This window comes from Mesocricetus auratus, unplaced genomic scaffold (genome assembly GCF_017639785.1).
Source record: "Mesocricetus auratus isolate SY011 unplaced genomic scaffold, BCM_Maur_2.0 Super-Scaffold_100019, whole genome shotgun sequence".
NCBI lineage: Eukaryota > Metazoa > Chordata > Mammalia > Rodentia > Cricetidae > Mesocricetus > Mesocricetus auratus.
Window position 1 is genome coordinate 8193360 of NW_024429200.1, and position 19209 is coordinate 8212568.

The 19209-nt window shown below is 38.5% G+C and overlaps 1 protein-coding gene across 3 annotated transcripts in view; it reads right to left on the reverse strand.

Annotated features, from left to right (window-relative positions):
- Exoc4 (exocyst complex component 4) overlaps nucleotides 1-19209 on the reverse strand; it is a 695598-nt gene that overhangs the window by 407887 nt on the left and 268502 nt on the right. Inside the window, exon 10 of one of the 3 annotated variants that reach the window (XM_040728515.1) lies at nucleotides 14828-14904. The exons of the other annotated variants lie outside the window; for them this stretch is intronic. Within the exon in view, the coding sequence (XP_040584449.1) occupies nucleotides 14849-14904 (56 nt within the window). The 3' untranslated portion in view covers nucleotides 14828-14848. Of the gene's footprint in view, nucleotides 1-14827; nucleotides 14905-19209 lie in introns of those variants that run through there. 3 annotated transcript variants of the gene reach the window in all.

The following is a 19209-nucleotide window of genomic DNA, read 5'->3' on the forward strand; positions in this document are numbered from 1 at the left end:
GATGGTTTCAGTGCAGAATTCTACCAGAAATTCATAGAACAGCTAACCAATTCTACTCAAAGTGTTCCACAAAATAGAAACAGAAGGGTCATTGCCAAAATCTTTTTGCAAGGCTACAATTACCTTGGTACCCGAGCCACACAAAGATACAACTAAGGAAGAGAACTACAGAACAATTTTCCTCACGAACATTGATGCGAAAATACTCAATACTGTTAAATCAAATCCAAAAACACATCAGATAAAGAATTCCAACATGATCAAGTAGGCTTCATATGAAAATCCATCAATGTAATCCACCATATAAACAAACTGAAAAGGAAAAACAACATGATCATCTCACTACATGCTGAAAAAAACCCTTTGACAAAATCCAAAACCCAGTCATGATAAAGGTCATGGAGAAATCAGGGATAACAGGAACATACCTAAATATAACAAAAGCAATATACAGCAAACCAACAGTCAACATCAAACTAAATGGAGAAAAACTCAACGCAATTCCTCTAAAATCAGGAACAAGACAAGGCCTCCACTCTATTCATACCTCTCTATCTCTAGTTCTAGCTAGAGCAATAAGACAACAAAAGGAGATCAAGGGGATACAAATTGGAAAAGAAGAAGTCAAACTTTCACTATTTGCAGATGACATGATAGTTTACATAAGTGACCCCAAACACTCTACATGGGAATTCCTACAGCTGATAAACACCTTCATCAAAATGGCAGGATACAAGATTAATTAAAAAAAATCAATAGCCCTACTATACACAGAAGATAAATGAGCTGAGAAAGAAATCAGAGAAACACCACCCTTTACAATAGCCACAAACAACATAAAATCTCTTGTGGTAATGCTAACCAAACAAGTGAAAGACCAATATAACAAGAACTTTCAGTCTTTAAAGAAAGAAATTAAAGGAGATACAAGAAAATGAAAAGATCTCCCATGCTCTTGGATAAGTAGGATCAATGTAGTAAAAATGGCAATCTTGCCAAAAGCAATCTACAAATTCAATGCAATAGCCATCAAAATCCCCATAACAATTCTTCACAGACCTTGAAAGAACAATAATCAACTTTATATGGAAAAACAAAAGACCCAGGATAGCCAAAACAACCATGTAAAATAAAGGAAATCAAGGAGGCATCACCATCCCTGACTTCAAGCTCTATTATACAGTTATAGTCCTGAAAACAGCTTGGTATTGGCACAAAGATAAACAGACAAATGGAATCGATGGACTCACACACCTATGAACATCTTATTTTTAATAAAGAAGCTAAAATTATACAATGGAAAAAAGAAAGTATCTTCAACAAATGATGCTGGCATATAGAAGACTGCAAATAGATCCATATCTATCGCCATGCCCAAAACTTAAGTCCAAATGGATCAAAGATCTCAACATAAATCCAGCCACACGGAAGCTCTTAGAAGAGAAAGTGGGAGGTACCCTTGAACAAATTTGGTACAGGACTCCACTTTCTGAACATAATACCAGTAGCACAGACACTGAGATCAACAATTAATAAATAGGACCTCCTGAAAGTAGCAAATAGTAAATGAAATCATTAAAATCATACAGTTTGCTTTTGTTTTAGAGAAATCTGTTTTATACTCAAGTTGTATGGGATGGCTCATTTTATGTCAGCCTATGAACCAAACAGAGGAGTAGCATGGAACACTGACATTACTTGTTGAATGCAACCAGTTGAATTTGTACTGCTGACACTTCTTATGAGGAGTTTACAAAAGGATTGGTGTATGATCTTCTGAGAGCAAAACTGAGGGGAAATGTTAGTGTGATCAAAAGTGCTTGTGATAGTGTGGGGTCACTGGTCACTCTATCACAACTGCATGGGAATCTGGAAGCTCCTTTAGAAACACTGCCATTATTTACTTACGAAATCTCTAAGTTCAATGTCAGCAGATGAATTTAAAGGCTGTTATGCTGACATTACTTGGGTACAGTGTCCCTTTTATGACGCCTAGGCCATTTAAACTCCCAGTACTATCTTCTTTAAAATTCAAATACTACATGAATTGAAACAAGTTGTGTTTCAGTTTTTGGGAACCTGATTTATTAGTTGCTCCCGTTCTTTCCACTTCAGAAAGCTGCACTATGCCTTTACGTTCACTAGCTGCCCCACAGTCTGACGTCCAGTTTCCTTTTACGTCATCATTTGATCAGCGAGCCAGACACCGGTTGATGCTTTTTCAACTACAAAAAGCACTTAAAATTCATAAAAATTTTTTACAGGCCAGGCCTGAACAGCAGAAGCCTAATTAAACGCATTTAAAGCAGGAACAAGGGAAGCAGAGTCTCCTAGTGAAATGGAGTCAGTTTCAGCTGTTTATAAATTTTAAAGGCATATTCAATGATGGTGTTTAAAATCAAAGGATTTACAGTGATGATGCAAGATGTTCAGGCATGGGATAAAGGATAGATGCAGAGCAAAACTGGGGATGGACAAGGGATGTGAAAATGTTGGGTGAGTGGTACTATAGCTTAGATATTTGGCTACCTTTCTGTTTATGCTGTAGTTCCAGAGGTGAAATCCACACTGCTCTCTCAGAGTAAGATGCACACCAACACTGAGATGTATCTTAAGCCTTGAAGTATGGATAACCACATCCTCCAGAGGTCCACTGTTAAACACTTGGATCATAGAGTGGCATGAGTAGGAGGAAAGAGAACCTTGAAGAGTTGAGTGCTAGTGAGAGACCACAGATAACTGGAGGCATGTTCTCAGAGGGAATCTGAGACTCTGGCATGCCTGCCCCTCTCCCTCTCCCTCCCTTTTCTCCTTCTCCCTCTACTTTTCCTCCCTCTCTCTCTCTCCCTCTCCCCTGAACCCCCTCTTTCTGGGACATGAAGTAATCAGTTTGTTTGATGACATGCTCTCTAAGGTTAACATATAACATCCCTATCTGAAGGAATAAAAGCATTGAGCCCACCTAATCATGGATTTGAATTGCTACAAGAATGAGAGAGAAAAAAAAAAAAAGCCGGGCATTGTTGGTGCATGCCTTGAATCCCAGCATTCAGAGGCAGAGGCAGGCAGATCTCTGTGAGTTCAAGACCAGCCTGGTCTACAAAAGCTAGTTCCAGGAAAGCCTCCAAAGCCACAGAGAAACCCTGTCTCAAAAAAACTGAGAGAGAGAGAGAGAGAGAGAGAGAGAGAGAGAGAGAGAGAGAGAGAGAGAGAGAGAATACGAACTTTTTCTTTGTAAATTAATAATTTCAGGTATTTTGTTATAGCTGCAGTTCCAGGTTGTTTCTGAGTCTAGAACTGTCTCTGTTAAAGATGTAAGCAGTTAAAAAGCATGGAGATTACAAGAAACATGCTGAGCACTGGGACCTTCCCCTTCATGACAGAGTAGAGCAATGAATGATTATTACTCGTCAGCTCACTCACTAAGCTCAGTAGCATTAACTGCCACAGTTTACTATTCCCTCCTTGAAAGACATCCCTCACTTAGCTTCCAGGACCTTACATTCTTTCAGCAAACCCTTCCCAAGGCTCTTATTCCTCATGCATTTTTCTAGTCCTCCATTTATAAGTGCTCCAGGTTCAACCTTCTAAGCCTTTCCCTGCTCCATATATGCTCTATAAGACTTTGTTTAACCTTGTTGACTTTAAATATCATCTATATGATAATGGCCTTGCAATTTAAACCCTACATCAGCATGTTCAAGTGCCTACTTAGAACTTTCACTGAAATCCAACATCAACTAATATAATTTCCTACATCAAAACCAAATTCAAACATACTCCTCTTTGCCTACTTCCTCCTTCAACAGTCACACTTACCTCAGAAAAATGAGCTAAAGTTTTGATTCACATTAACATAAGGACAAATCTTTAAAACATTATGCTAAGTGGCAAAAACAGACACAGAGGCCACATAGTGTATGATCCCACTTATACTTAATGTTCACATTAGGCAAATCCACAGAGACAGAAAATAGATTGGTTGCTCCTGTGGATGAGAGAGGGAGGGATAGAAAGTCACTACTAATGGATGGGGGTGTGCCTTTTATAAGGAACAACATAGTCCAGAACTGAATAGTGCTGGTGGCTGTACAGATCTATAAGATGGTGAAGATCATCATTTGTAAGTTTTGCCTCAGTAAAAATTCAAAATAAACTAAAAATAAGAAAATGGCAGGAACTATTTTTGTTGTTTGTTTCTATATCGGAAACATCTAACACAGTTACTGACAACTGTGGACACTCAGAAAACACCTGCTTCACAGCTAACAAATCAATCACCAAAATCTATACATATGTATTTGCCTACTATTTTTTCTGCTTTTTTTCATACAGCAAATTTAATGGCATGAACAAAATTCAGAGGTAAGACCAGAACCCCATTGTTCATCTTAAAAACAATCCCAGATGTCAATGTAAACATAGGACTGGAGTAGGCAGAGAGCACTAGGAATTCAATTTTTTAATTTAAAACTCTCTCAAGTAAAAATAATTCAATAATTTCAGGATTTGTATAGTACTGCAGTTGAGTTTTAAAATTACCTCTTGCAAAGGACAAAAGGTATATTCTACCTCATTCCAGATAAACATGACAAACCTATTTCATACATGGCACAGTGAGAAAAACAAACACCAAGGCATGGTGCCATACCAAAGATTTTATAACATACAAGGATAGAAAAAAAGTCATCATTACAAAAAAAAGTCCAAATAAAAGGATTAGAAAGTCAAATAACAAAATTATGTTGTTTTAATTTGGAAGCAACTAAGAAAAACTACATAGTAAAAACATTACTTAGAAACTAGTAATTTTCTTCAATGTGGAATATATATACTATTACAAATTGGAGTACCTGTGGATATTCAATATTTCTTAAGGCAATCATAATTCTAAAATAATTCCCCAAACCTACAGAACAAGTTCTCCAACACACATGCATGCACCCACGCACACACACACAATCCACCACTTTTTCACACACAGGAAATGCAGGCAAAGGGACCATCCTCACAACACCAGTGTTTTCCCCAGGTGTTCACTGCCAAGGCACAGACCATGCCATTCAGAAAGAAAAGCAAGGCTAACAGTGAAATGGATGATTCCCTAGACTTTGCCCCGATATATCGAATTCCTCAGCCTGTTCATCCATAATCTCCCAGAGATGAATTTCTCTCCCTTCTCATCATGGCAGCTTTGTTTGGTCTGAAATTCAATCACAGATGCATTAGACTTTAGGAACCATTCCCATTCTAGCTCTGTAGTCACATCAGAAACCCTGGACCCCGTGTTAATTTTGTTACAGCTTTTAGCTCTCACATTTCAATGCAAAGTCACTTCCCCCTGGAGAATGTCACTGATATTGGCAAGGAAGCACAAGAGACTGCCATACAACTCAATCCCACTAACAACCAGGAAACTCGAGCCTCAGCAGACAGCAGTAATCACGGGAAAACAGCCAGAACTTTAATCACAATTCTTTCACAAACAGCCAGGGATTTCAAAATGCTGTTATTCCAGGATATGACCCTAATACAGTGCTTAATCAAAGCCATTGCCAGTACAAGAACAACCTGCAGACTTTAATGAAAACCAATTTCGTAAGAGTCAGTGTGTCAGCATCCTGCTGCATCCAATTTAGCACAGCTCCGAGAGCTGTACATATCATTTATATGTACACATATACACACATTCAATAGATACAAATTTGTTTATGACTCCAAATACCACCTCTGAATAGGGGGATGTGAATTCATGCATTTGCACAGACAGATATCCGTGTACATATGCATCACCCACCACACATTTAGGCATGTAGTCACACAAACAAGGCTATGCTGTCAACAAACATACTGGAAAATGAGAACCCATTAAACGGGAGTAGCCAGCTGTGTGGGCAGGTACAGGATCTAGATTGAATTGCCCTAGGTCTCAGAGGATGGTATGGAGACTTTCTTCTGAACCAAAATTTGGGACAGACCCATTTTCAGTGCCAAGTCTTGACTGGCAGTAGACACAAATCCCAGATGTTGAGGAAGCTAGGCAGCTTGACTTAACTCTGCCATTAGTTCTGTTTTAGGTAGCATCCTGGTAGAACCACACAGGGCATGATGGCACCTTAAAACACAGCAGCTGCCTAATTGCTTCAACACAGAGAACACAGTGAAGCAGTTCTGAATCGAGGAGGAGGGAGAACAGAAAAGGCACTGCTAGGCTCTCTGCTCACTTAGTTTTTCTACTCCCTCAACTAGAAAGAATAAAAAGAGATGGTAGGGGGCCACAAGAGGAACAAAAGAGAGGCTATATGAAGGCACTTTGTATAGATTTCTGCCATGGAATAAAAAGAACATAGGGCTCCATGAATAAGGGTTCAGTGAGATTTACAATTAGATTAGAAAGGAAATACTCTGGATTTTTAAAGAAGATACACATCATGGAGGGGAAGTTCCTCAACAATGAACACAGATGGCAGAATCAGTAGATGTTTCACCTCATCTTTCCACTAAAAATGGAGCAGCTCCTTCTAATGAAAATGCCACTGCTCTAAATAAGTGTCCCAAGCCAGCAATCACAAAGCTCAGCACTTCCATGAGTTTAAAGGGACTGGAATCAATTTACCTCTGACAGAGCCACCTCAATCACAGAGGGACTGAGAAAAAAGAACATGCAAAATAAACCATTTAGAAAATTTAATTCATTTTGATTTTGTTGATGTTATAGTAATTTTTTGTTTTGTTTTGTTTGTTTTGTTTTGCAAGACAGAGTTTCTCTGTGTATCTCTGGCTATCCTGGAACTCACCTGGTTACCGTCAAATTCAGAGATCCTCCTGCCTCTGTCTCCCAAGTGCTGGGATTAAAGGAGTGAGCTAACACTGCTTGACTTCATTTTTCAACTTTAAGAAAATAACATATAAACAGAGTAAAGGAAAGCAATGAATTGTGTATTTTTATAATTCTATGAAATCAACCCAGAAGAAACTTTAGGTGATTATTCCCAGGATAACTGACTCACAACAGGCAGGTTTACTAAGGCTTGTTTCTAAGCATGCCTTAATTATACATTTCTCATCATAATATATGCAAGGTTGGGTGGGTGTCTCTAAACAAGCTATCCTTACCTTTCAGACAGAGCTTTCTAATGTTAGGAAGCTATGGAAGGGAAAGATGGTTTTTCTGCCAACAAAATAGGAAGGGAAAACCATCACAAAATTCTCAAGTTTGTTCTTTAGTAGAACTTTTTATTTTTGCACTTTTGTTTCTTCAATTACAAGTCTTATAATATGAGAGATGCATATGTGAAGACAAATGTTGATATATTTACTAAATTATTTTAATAATTACTTGCCTCTACTTTAAACTCCATAAGTCAATGTGAAATTAATACCACATCTTTCCACACTGACACATGAGAAAGTGGTAAACACTACCATCTCCTTTCACCAAGAAAGGAAAGACGCCTACAAAAACCAAGCCTTTACAAGAACACGAGTACTCAGTGTCCAAACTACCTTTACAATCATACCCTCATGGAGCACTGCAAGAATCAAAGTAAAGCAACTGCTACTGGTGCCTTCATAAAGGAAACAAGAAGCCCAAAGGGGAGCATGTGAACAAAATCCAATTAGTGTATAATAACGGAAATGGTAGAGACTATACATACTATTTGAAGATCATAAAAGTCATGGACTCATAACAGTTTTATAATTTACTTGTTTGCAGTTCATGGTACTAACGTCAACTTGAACAGAATTTGTACTATACAGAACAAAAATTAACTCATTCCCTTGAATCCCCCATCACAGACACCAAAACAACAAAAATTAAGCATTTTGTATGTTTTGAACACAACACACTCCAAACAGCTTCAAGAAAAGATTTTGTTTCTGCTAATCTATCTTAGAATGAACCAGTATATGGCAGATGTAGAAGTTAATGTCAGAAAGTCTAATATAAATTTATCATCAAAGACACAGTTATAACATATTCACTAAGATATGTAATAGGAAGATTAAACAATATGATCATCTTTTAAACAGCAATAAGCTATACTTCTACTTGAGGCTAGTGAAGATTAAGGACAGGTCTGACAGAGTATCATGACAAGGGGAGAAAAAAGACTCTTGAAGGAAAAACTTAAGGGGGGGAACCAGTATACAAGACAATATGACAAAACTTAAAAGGCAGCTCTATTCATCTTTAAAACTGTTGCTGCCTCAGAGATGAAAGATACTAAGAAACCAAGCCCTATATTAAAAAATGAAGCTTTCCCACATGGAAATATAATGTAAACTCTACATATAAATTAATATTTTCACTAGCTAAATAAAAACAGAAAATGAAGTAAAATTTATTATATTAATGAGTATTGTCTTTAACCTATAATGTTAAATTTATGTTCTTATAGTTACCTTTCAAAACCAATTTCCACTTTATATTTAAATAAGACCTAGATTCAGATGTTAAATGTTCATCAGAAGTACTCATCTGATTTTTTTTTTTTTTTTGGTTTTTACGAGACAGGGTTTCTCTGTATTGTTTTGGAGGCTGTCGGTCCAGCCTGGCCTCGAACACACAGAGATCCGCCTGCCTCTGCCTCCCGAGTGCTGGGATTAAAGGTGTGCGCCACCACCGCCCGGCCCTCATCTGATTTTTAAATTCTGTAAAATTTAGCTTAAAACTTAGTCACATACTAAAATTGACACAGGAATAATAAAAAAAACTTTCCAGCTCAACCAAGTCTTTTAATGTAAACTAAGCAAATTTTAAAATCCTATTAATCAGTTACATTAGTGACATTTCAAGAGATTTATAACATAGTGTAACGCATGGCTACAATGTGAGGCAGACAGCCACACTGAGTCTCTAAACATTGTTCATTATTCGGTTGTTAAAGATGTAGCTATCAAAAGGACAAGAAGAGGTAAATAAATTTCAAATAGTAAGTAATTGATCATCTGTCTAGTAACATAATTTGCAACTGATTACACCCGGAAGGGGGAAAAGAGACTGCTACCTGTAAACAATAACTATACTCCTCTGACTGCTGACTGCACATCTTGGAATCACAGCTGCATATGTGGCCTGCCTGGAGTTAAATACAGCTGGTAGTTCTGCACAGTGGAACATAATAACAATGTGGTTCCATCTCAGAACCTCCCTGAAAACAATAACAATATGTCATTCCTGTTTTGTCCTTTCTGCCATTCAAAGGCTTCTGTGACAACAATGGTCATCACTTTAGATCTTGCATCAGAGCAATTCCTATTGGTGGCATGAGTTGGAAGGAGACTGACCACATAGGAATGTGCTATACCAAGACCATCATATGAGCTTTGAACCACAGTCAGTCTTTCAACTAAGGGGAACCCACTGCAGCACGGGCCATTAGCATTTACATTTTAGAGGGGAACCTAATCTAAAGGGTGAAGAGGTACTCTGGGAAGCTCAACTGACAGCACTACTAGCAACCTTGATGGGCATGACTTATCTGATAGAACAAAGATATTTCACACACACTAAAGAACACAAACTGCCTACCTCCCCAAATTCATATTGTTTACCATGCCTTCTTCTCTAAAGAGCCACAATTGTGTGCTGGACAGCAACACCAAGTCCTGAAGCAGAGTCTATCGCACTTCCCTTCCTAAGGCTACACCAAGTTTTACAGCCACAGAGCTCTCAAATGGAGATGGCAACAGTGCAATCTGCAATGCTTTACATGTTGAGAGGAATCTGGGAGCCAAGGTGAAAGTCATCATTGCACTTGGAAAATGGAAGTCCTTAACAGAGCAGAAAACTACAGACTTACCTACTTGTGGAAAATTATTGCTCTTATATTTGGATAGCCCATTCCATAGAAGAAGGGATAAATTCTTCCATGGATTCACTCTTTTAACAAGCACAAAACAACCAGCACACAAGTATTAATAAAATATTTAGCTAAATTATGGAAAAAGAATATATTTAAAGAATGGATACAAGAGTAAAGTAAAAATATGATTTATGTATTAGTTGCTCTACTCGAATGACTTTTCAAAGCATACTTTTCATCTTCTTAAGAAATAGTTGGCAACTTCCTGCCTTTTCACAAACTGAAAACAAAAGTGTTCGTGTTTAACATCAGAAAACATTTTATTTTTATAACAGAAAGTAAAATAATCAAATAGCATTTTCTATAATAATTAAATGAAAAGAAGTTCAAATTGACTCACCCAATAAATGGATCATGTAAACTGTGTGGGATGAGAAAGAAAGAAATAGACAGAAGACAAAAAAGCAGCAATGGGAGGTGTGAAGAAAACTCTACAGGGAGAGCAAGGAAGTGGAGGCAGCAGGAAACACTAATGGAGCTACACCTAGCATGCAGGGCAAAGACCAGCAGAGCATGAGCGAAAGGCAAGTCAGAGACCATGACTAGCTGGACAAAGCTGGTCCTTGTAACCACCAAAATCACCGGTCAACATATGTATATTTTTCTTAAAGTGGTTTTCCTCAACCATTTTGGCATCCTGGTGAAAAGCTAAGAAGCAAATCCTTTCACTGACGCATGGTTCTCATTTGTTCTTCCCACAACCCAATCTGTTTATTCGATCTGTGTCTACCAGATTCTATAAAAACGAATGTCGGCAGCATCAAAACAGAAAGCTTCCTGTTCACTGGCTGCTTATGCCTCATGTCTGAAATGCTGTCTGCACGTGGTAAGAATCCAGGAATAACTGCTGAACGGAAAGAAGGAACTGCTCTTGAACTGCAAGCACCTTTCCCTTTCTGTGCCTCGTTTCTCAGAAACACTCTTGTTTTCTTCCATTTTACATTATACCCATTTTTGCCCACATTATTTTTGCCTAAAAAACCATTAAGACTTCCAGACTCTCCTCTTTTGATACAAGGGAAGAAGCATATATCCTGCAACAAGCTGGTTCTCCTTTAACAGTTCTGAAACCTCACAGACTCAAATACCACTCAGTAGAGGCTGGGATAAATTTGCCCCAGTGACATCTGCACTGATTTATAAACCTTTAGAAGTTAATACACTTTACCTCTCCTTCTTGGGAGAACATTATTTTTATCTAATGTACAGCTAGGTGTCACCAAATACATTTTTAAGCTATCAAATTTAGCTATGTACTTAAATAACCACATAAAATGTAGATTTTCATTAGAAATTAGAATGTACATATTATCATTCTAATATTGAATTAAAATAATGCAAAACCTTATCTATTTTTATTTGCTTAATAAAATAGTTAATGTATTGCTCTAAATGATATTTCATATTCCATCATGTTTGCTCAAAAATATGATCATCATCTGATTTAGAAATACACTAAAAAAGCAACAAGAAAGAGTATGACAACCAGCCTCTCTAGGTGTAGGGAAGGGGAACTGAAAAGGAACCTAGAAGCCGAAGAGACTTCAATGGTTTGAGAGCTTTCATCAGGAAGACCCAACATGGTCATTAACCACGGAGATACCACAAACTTCCTCAGCTATTTTTCTCAGCGTAGTTTCCCCCAAACAAACCAATTCCCATTTATAATTACATACATACTAGTGATGCAGGAAGTAAGATGGCCTATGGCTTATAGATTTGTAGTTGGATTATCTCAGGCTCTGAATGTTATGCCTGCTTGGCAAGTATTACAAGAATTAATTTCATATCAGAGACACTAGATACTGGAAATGAATGAAGAAATGTCGAGGTCCACAAGCAGAACAATAAAGCATCATTGCCACTCTTTCATTGACAAATCTTTTCTTGCCCAGATGTGATTGATTCCCCTGTGTCATTTGTAAAAAGGAGACAGCCATCAGGCCCACAGCTGGCTGCAGCTATAATTGATGAGGGCTCACAGCATTCCTCCTCTCCTGGGTTTTACAACAAACTAGGATTGAGAGGAACACTAGGAAGAAAACAAACATTTTGTTGTTTTTAAAATATGTTTAATTTGAACAGTATCTTCCAATTTAGTAGCAAGGTATCTCCAGATGGTCCCAGGTGTAGCCATTTGAGAATGTACCACAAGGTTCAAAGAACACACTTTACAAGTAGCATTTGAAGACTCAAATTTAGACCTTGTGATGCTTTGGTCCAAAATAATCATACGAAGAGAACATCAGAGTTCTGAAGGAGAAAAGGTCAACTACTAGTTATCTGTAACAAGCTACCAGTACACTTTCAGGATAACAAAATCTACCACTGCTGTGTGCCTATTTGTCTCTGCTTTATGGCGACAACAGAGGACCTCTGAAATTACACCTGCCGATTCTCAGACCTATATTCATTTAACCCTGAAACTCAACTGTCACATTTTATAATCCAGTGAACTCTCCATTATATTTAGGTCCATGTTGAGAGAACTGAAATGATTCACTTCCTCCAAGAAAGGTTAGATAGAGTCATTAACAATTTCATACTAACAATTTAGTACTAGAACTAAATTTTTACACAGACTCTCAAGGCTAAAAACAAAGGAAAGATGCAGGGTTGCTGAGGATTTTAAACTTAAGTGATACCAAAATAGCTAAAAATGGTGTCAGAATGTACTAGGTCTTCATTTCTTACATTCAGTCACCTGATTTCATAAAAATAGAGAAAAAAGAAAAATAATAGTATGTTAATAGTGTACTAATAGTTAGTAAATTATTCCCCAAATATAAAACCATAGGAAAGCAAACAACAAATATTGAAACAAACACTGTAACTACTTTTAGGATACCATTTAATATTTTTATAGGTGGCTGGAGAGATAGCTCAGTGGTCAAGCACTGTCTGCTATTCCAGAGGTCCTGAGTTCAATTCCCAGCAACCACATGGTGGCTCACAACCATCTGTAATGAAATCTGGTGCCCTCTTCTGGCCTGCAGGAATACAGGCAGACAGAAAAATGTACATAAATAAATAAATGAATGAATAAATATTTAGGTAAAATATTTTTAAAGGATATAGCAGCAAAGATCATATAAAAAGGTAGGGGAAAAGGTATTCATTCATTTTGTGTACATGATATTTAATATTTTATTCTTGGAATGAACTTAGAACCTCAATGTAATGAATCCACATACTGTCACATGGCCAACTTCCCAATTATTGGGCTATTACACTATAGTTGGATTTCTTTATTTAAACAAGTAAATGGCAGGTCCATGACAGACACATTCCTGCTTTCCAGTAGATAAAACACACCATTTCCCCTTGGGAGGAATATAGAGCAAGAATATAAAGAAGTGAGTCTAACTAAGGCAAAAATGTCATGAAGCGCCGGGCAGTGGTGGCGCATGCCTTTAATCCCAGCACTCGGGAGGCAGAGGCAGGCAGATCTCTGTGAGTTCAGAGGCCAGTCTGGTCTATAGGACATGCTCCAAAGCTACAGAGAAATCCTGTCTTGAAACACACACACACACACACACACACAATTGTTATATGCTATACTCTCCTAATTTTAGAAGCCCATAATGAAGTTTCCCTCACTAAATTATGTTCTCAAAAATACAGCTTTATCAATCAAAGCATGAGAACATAGGAAGTACAGTGTTATAAGGTGAAAGATACGCATTCAGAACTAATTTGACTAATACTACAAAAAAAAAAATCTACTTTAAACAAAAAACACCAGAAAAGTATCAAGATAGAAACATTTACTCGGCCGGGCGGTGATGGTGCACGCCTTTAATCCCAGCACTCGGGAGGCAGAAGCAGGTGAATCTCTGTGAGTTCAAGGCCGGGCTGGACCGACAGCCTCCAAAACAATACAGAGAAACCCTGTCTCGTAAAACCAAAAGTCATGAAGCACAAAATGCCAAGTCCCCAAAGGGAAAAACAAACTCAAACTTTGGTTAGAGCTCAAGCACCATAATTTTAGTGTAATGAAATTGTAGTTTACAACCTCCACTAACGGGAAAAAAGTAAAACTAAAACTGCCAGTGTAAGACCTCGGCATCAAAGCGCCGGGCACCGAACCGAATCCTCTGCCCAAGGACAGGACCAGACCACTGGATGCAAATTCAAGAGGTGATTTATTGGGTACACAGGCGCGTGCGGATACTACTGCAACTCGGGTGCAGAGCATACCGGGCTTGCAGGGAGCACAATATTTATAGAGTTTTAATGGTTACATAAGTATCATCTTGGGGGCAGGGGTAATTCCCACGGACTAAGTTTCCTGGTATTACCTCTTGAAAGACCCTGGCACGCTTCAGCAATTATTATGCGGGTCCCATGACTACTATGGTGATCACAGACACAACTGGGGGCAGAGGTAGTTGCCAAGGACTAGGTGTCCAGGTATTGCCACATAAAAGACCCTGGCACGCTTCAGCAATTATTATCCGGGTCCCCTGACTGCTCTGGTGACCACAGATGCTGTTTGACATCCTGCCAGCTGGGCGAGGCACCTGGTCTGGGTTTTTTCATTAGGCAATGGCCTGGCCTTGCTTTTCTTTTCCTAGGGGGTCCTGGGTAGGGGTCTTTCACCAGAACTAATCACAGTGTAGTATTTGGTGCAAGAGCACAGCTTTCATGTCATCAATGCAGGAAATTTAACACTTCTTTGTTTTGGGGGGAAAAACTCAAATAACTGAAGCATACTTGGGAACCTCATACCTAAGCTGTTTCTGATTGCAGTCTCCTGTAGGATGTGCTGGGATCTCAAAAGATTCAGGAAACACACTGAACTGCTAACTGTGTTCAATCCATCCAGCTCTGTTGATGGGCATAAAAGATGCAAAAACACAGACATTTTACTGCATGGTATTTGTTTAGAGTGGCATGAAACCCCTTCTAACAAAGTCAAATGATGTGAATGGAGTTGGCTGATGACACTGTCCTACCAAGGTCACTCTAGTCCAGGGTCAGCTTCCAGCACAGGAACCCAAACTGAGGTGCCACTTAGTGAAGCACTTCCATCCTGAAAATCAAAAGGCAGGATTGTGATCACTCAAAGCCACAAAATATCAACTAGTTGCATCAGATACTGGCAACCATTAACAGTCTTTTGGGTTTTCATTTTCAAATAATCAAAGTCAGAGGAAATAAAAATTTCATGCGACAAGAACTAAATATTTAGCTCCAAAGAATTCTAACAACTTCGTATTAAATATGAAGACCTTGACCTTTCCATCATTTCCAACTGTTTATTTTGATACAGTGTCAATGCCCTGCCATTGATATAGTTCTACTTAAATAAAAACAGAATGAGCAGAACTAGCAAAAATTGTCCTTCAGATCAAGAAGGCCATAAAGAAGCCAAAGGGAAAGCTAGGGAAGCATGCACAACAAAGAAAACAACAGTAGGCTGGGTGGAGAAATAGGAGGACTTCCTGTGCCCCTCGTGTTTTTAAGAAAAAACATATGACAGCAAAGGAAAAAGGCCAAGTAACATACAAAGACAAACCTATCAGAATCACACCTGACTTCTACGTGGAAACTCTGAATGCCAGAAGGTCTGGATAGATATTCTCCCAACACTAAGAGACCACAGATGGCAGCCCAGACTGCTATACACAGCAAAGCTTTTGATCACTATAGATGGAGAAAACAAGATATTCCATGACAAAAACAGATTTAAACAATACGTATCCACTTACCCAGCCATACAGAAAGTTCTGGAAGGAAAATCCCAACCCAAGGGAGTTAACTACAACCAGAAAAACATAGGCAATAGATAATCCCACCTTACCAACAGCCAAAAGAAAAGAGGTGGAAATCCACATATAATTGCACCACCATCAACTATTCCAAAACAAACAAGAATGAACAATCAATGGTCATTAATATCCCTCAATATTAACAGTCTTAACTTGCCCATAAAGAGATATAGGCTAACAGAATGGATTCCAAGACCGAACCCATCCTTCTGCTTAATACAAGAAACACACCTCAGCCTCAAAGACAGACATTATCTCAGAGTTAAGGGTTGGAAAAAGATTTTCCAATCAAATGGACCCGAGAAACAAGAGGGGGTAGCAATCCTAATATCTAACAAATTAGATTTCAAAATAAAATCAATCAAAAGAGATGAAGGATATCGCTTCCTGAACATAACTCCAGTAGCACAGATACTAAGATCAACAATTAATAAATGGGACCTCCTGAAACTGAGAAGCTTATGTAAGGCAAAGGACTCAGTCAGCAAGACAAAAAGGCACCCCACAGATTGGGAGAAGATAGTCACTAACTCCACATCTGACAGAATTCTCCAAAACACCAAAGGATCCAATCAAGAAATGGGTTACAGAACTAAATAGAGAATTCTAAATAGAGGAGGCTAATATGGCTGAGAAACACTTGAGAGAGTGCTCAACATTCCTAGCCATCCGGGAAATGCAAATCAAAACAATTCTGAGATACCATCTCACTCCTGTCAGAATGGCTAAAATAAAAAACTCCAATGACAGTTTATACTGGAGTGGATGTGGAGAAAGGGTAACACTCCTACACTGCTGGTGGGAGTGCCGACTTGGACAGCCACTTTGGAAATCAGTATGGAGATTCCTCAGGAAAATGGGAAACAGCCTACCACAAGACCCAGCAGGCATATACCCAAAAGATGCACATTCATACAACAAGGATGTCTGTTCCACTACATTCATAGCAGCGTTATTTGTAAGAGCCAGAACCTGGAAGCAACCTAGATGCCCCTCAACTGAAGAGTGGATAGAGAAAATGTGGTACATTTACACAATGGAGTACTATTCAGTGGAAAAAAACAATGGAATCTTGAAATTTGCAGGCAAATGGATGGCACTAGAAGAAACCATACTAAGTGAGGTAACCCAGTCACAAAAAGAGAAACATGGTATGTACTAACTCATATATAGATTTTAGACATGAATCAGGGGAGTGCCAGCCTACAATCCCACTGCCAGAGAGAACCTTCATTCAGTGACTGATGAAAGCAGAGGCAGATACCCACAGACAAACACTGAACTGAACTCCTCCAGTGACAGAAAGAGAGAACTGATGGGCTAAGAGTGGGCTGGTTTAACCCACAGAAACAGTTGACCTGAACAAGGGGGGAGCTCTTGGACTCCAGATTGATGGCTGTGTGGAAAGCATGGGACTGACCCAGACCCCCTGAATGTGGGTGTCAGTGAGGAGGCCTAGGTAATCTATGGGGCCTTGGTTAGTATTTATCCCTGGTGTACAAATAGACTTTGAGTGCCCATGCCACAATATGGGAGGCTCTCTCAGCTGGGACTCTTGGGGGAGGGCCTAGGCCCTGCCCTGGATGAAATGACAGTTAATGGAGATCCACCATGGAGGCCCTCACCCTCCTTGGGGATCAGAGTGGAGAGTGGGTGGTGGACCTGGTGGGGAGGGCGGGGGAGGAAGGGAGGGAGAGGGAGCTGGGGTGGACATGTGAAACAAGATTGTTTCTAATCTAAATAAAAAAATAATTAAAAAAAGAAAAAACTTACTATAGACACTATCCCCATACAATCTACCTAAAACTCCTATTTTTGATAATTTATGTCTCCCTTTTATCCTTTAATTTCTATAGCTAGCACATATCAATATGTAGCATTAATATACATATCATCTTTCTAGATATTACATAAGCATATAAACTTACACCTGGGATTAATGCTAGAAGTAATGTTTGTGATTGTTTGATTCACTGTTATAAATTTTCAGAGTAGTGCCAAATATTGGTTGAATGAGTGAATAAGAAAAAAAAAAAGAAAATTGAGTCACACACTGACTTTTTTATTGTTTTATTATTAGTAGTAGTAACAATTTAACCCACAGGTAGTCTGTTTTAGAAATATTAAGAAAAATAGCCAAGTGTTTAGGAGCATGAGAGTTGATTGAGCTCAGTATGACTTGGCTACAGTCTGCTATGATAACAGGGTGCCCACACTAAGTTTGACACGAATATGTTTACATGCTGAGCAAGAGAACTGATTGAGTCCTAGTATGACTTGGCTATAGTCTGCTATGAAACAGGGTGGCCACACTAAGTATGACACAGATAGGCTTATGTGCAGAAATAGGGAACTACCAGGCTGCCTAGGAGTGAATTTGCTACGGTCAGAAAAACAAAAACCTGATATGCAGAAAAATTATCTGTTTCATGGAAAAGTAGCTATAGAGGATTTGTACAATAGTTCTGCACACAATAACTGTTTTTCAAAAAGGTACACTGAGCTCAACTTTTGTTTGAATAAGTGAGAAATATGAAGAAAATGGAAAAATTAGATATCAAAAACAGACACAAAACATATGAGAATAAAGTTATAAACATAGGACCAAAAAGTTGGACCTGCAACTAAAGGAGCTTACCTGCAAAGCGGACCACCTGAGACAAATCTCCTTCCACTACCTGAGGTCCCACTCCTTCCACAAGTCCCATCAGGTAGTCTTCTCACTTCTACATGTGCACTAAGTCATGTGTGCATGTGAACTTACACAAGCAAATACACAGCACCCACACAAATGAGTGACTCATTGCAGCAATTTGATAAACACAATGATAAAATATTACAGAACAGATGGAATCTAACATTATGATGAGACTGAGATTCAAAAATATATATTGAAACCTTGAATGATGCATTTTCATAAATGAGCAGTTTCAAATGTTTTGTTATTTGAACAACTTTTATCATATGAAAAGTTATTTGGAATACTGATATATTTAACAGATAAAAGTACAGAAAACACTTGAAGACAAAAGATAAATTGGAGATGGGTGTGGTAGCACACAGCTTTAATCCCAGCACTCGGGAGGCTGAGGCAGGCCAATTTCTGTGAAATCAAGACCATCCTAATCTACTAGAGCTAGTTCCAAGATGGGCTCCAAAACCACAAAGAAACCCTGTCTCGAAACTCACACACACAAAAAAAATATACAAATTGGAAAAAAATATTCCATGACTAAGAATGATTAAAATATTGTGATGCCAGTTGATGACACTAGAAAGCATATTTCTCAGCGATTATAAGAAAAAACAACGAGTCTGTTGACCAACACATCAAAGATACTGCTGAAGAGAACCTCCAAAGCCAGATTCTACAGAGGGACCCAGTGTTGATAGAACAAGGACGGTAAAAAAGTTTGGAGATGATATGGTATGACTACAGATATTGCCTCCTCTTCATCTAATATCACCAACATGTTCATGTCCCCAAGGTTTTAATCTCAATTGTTGGCTTTTCTCATGCTTTCTTAGGATGCTCTCACTATCAGGTTGTCAAGTACCAACCAAAT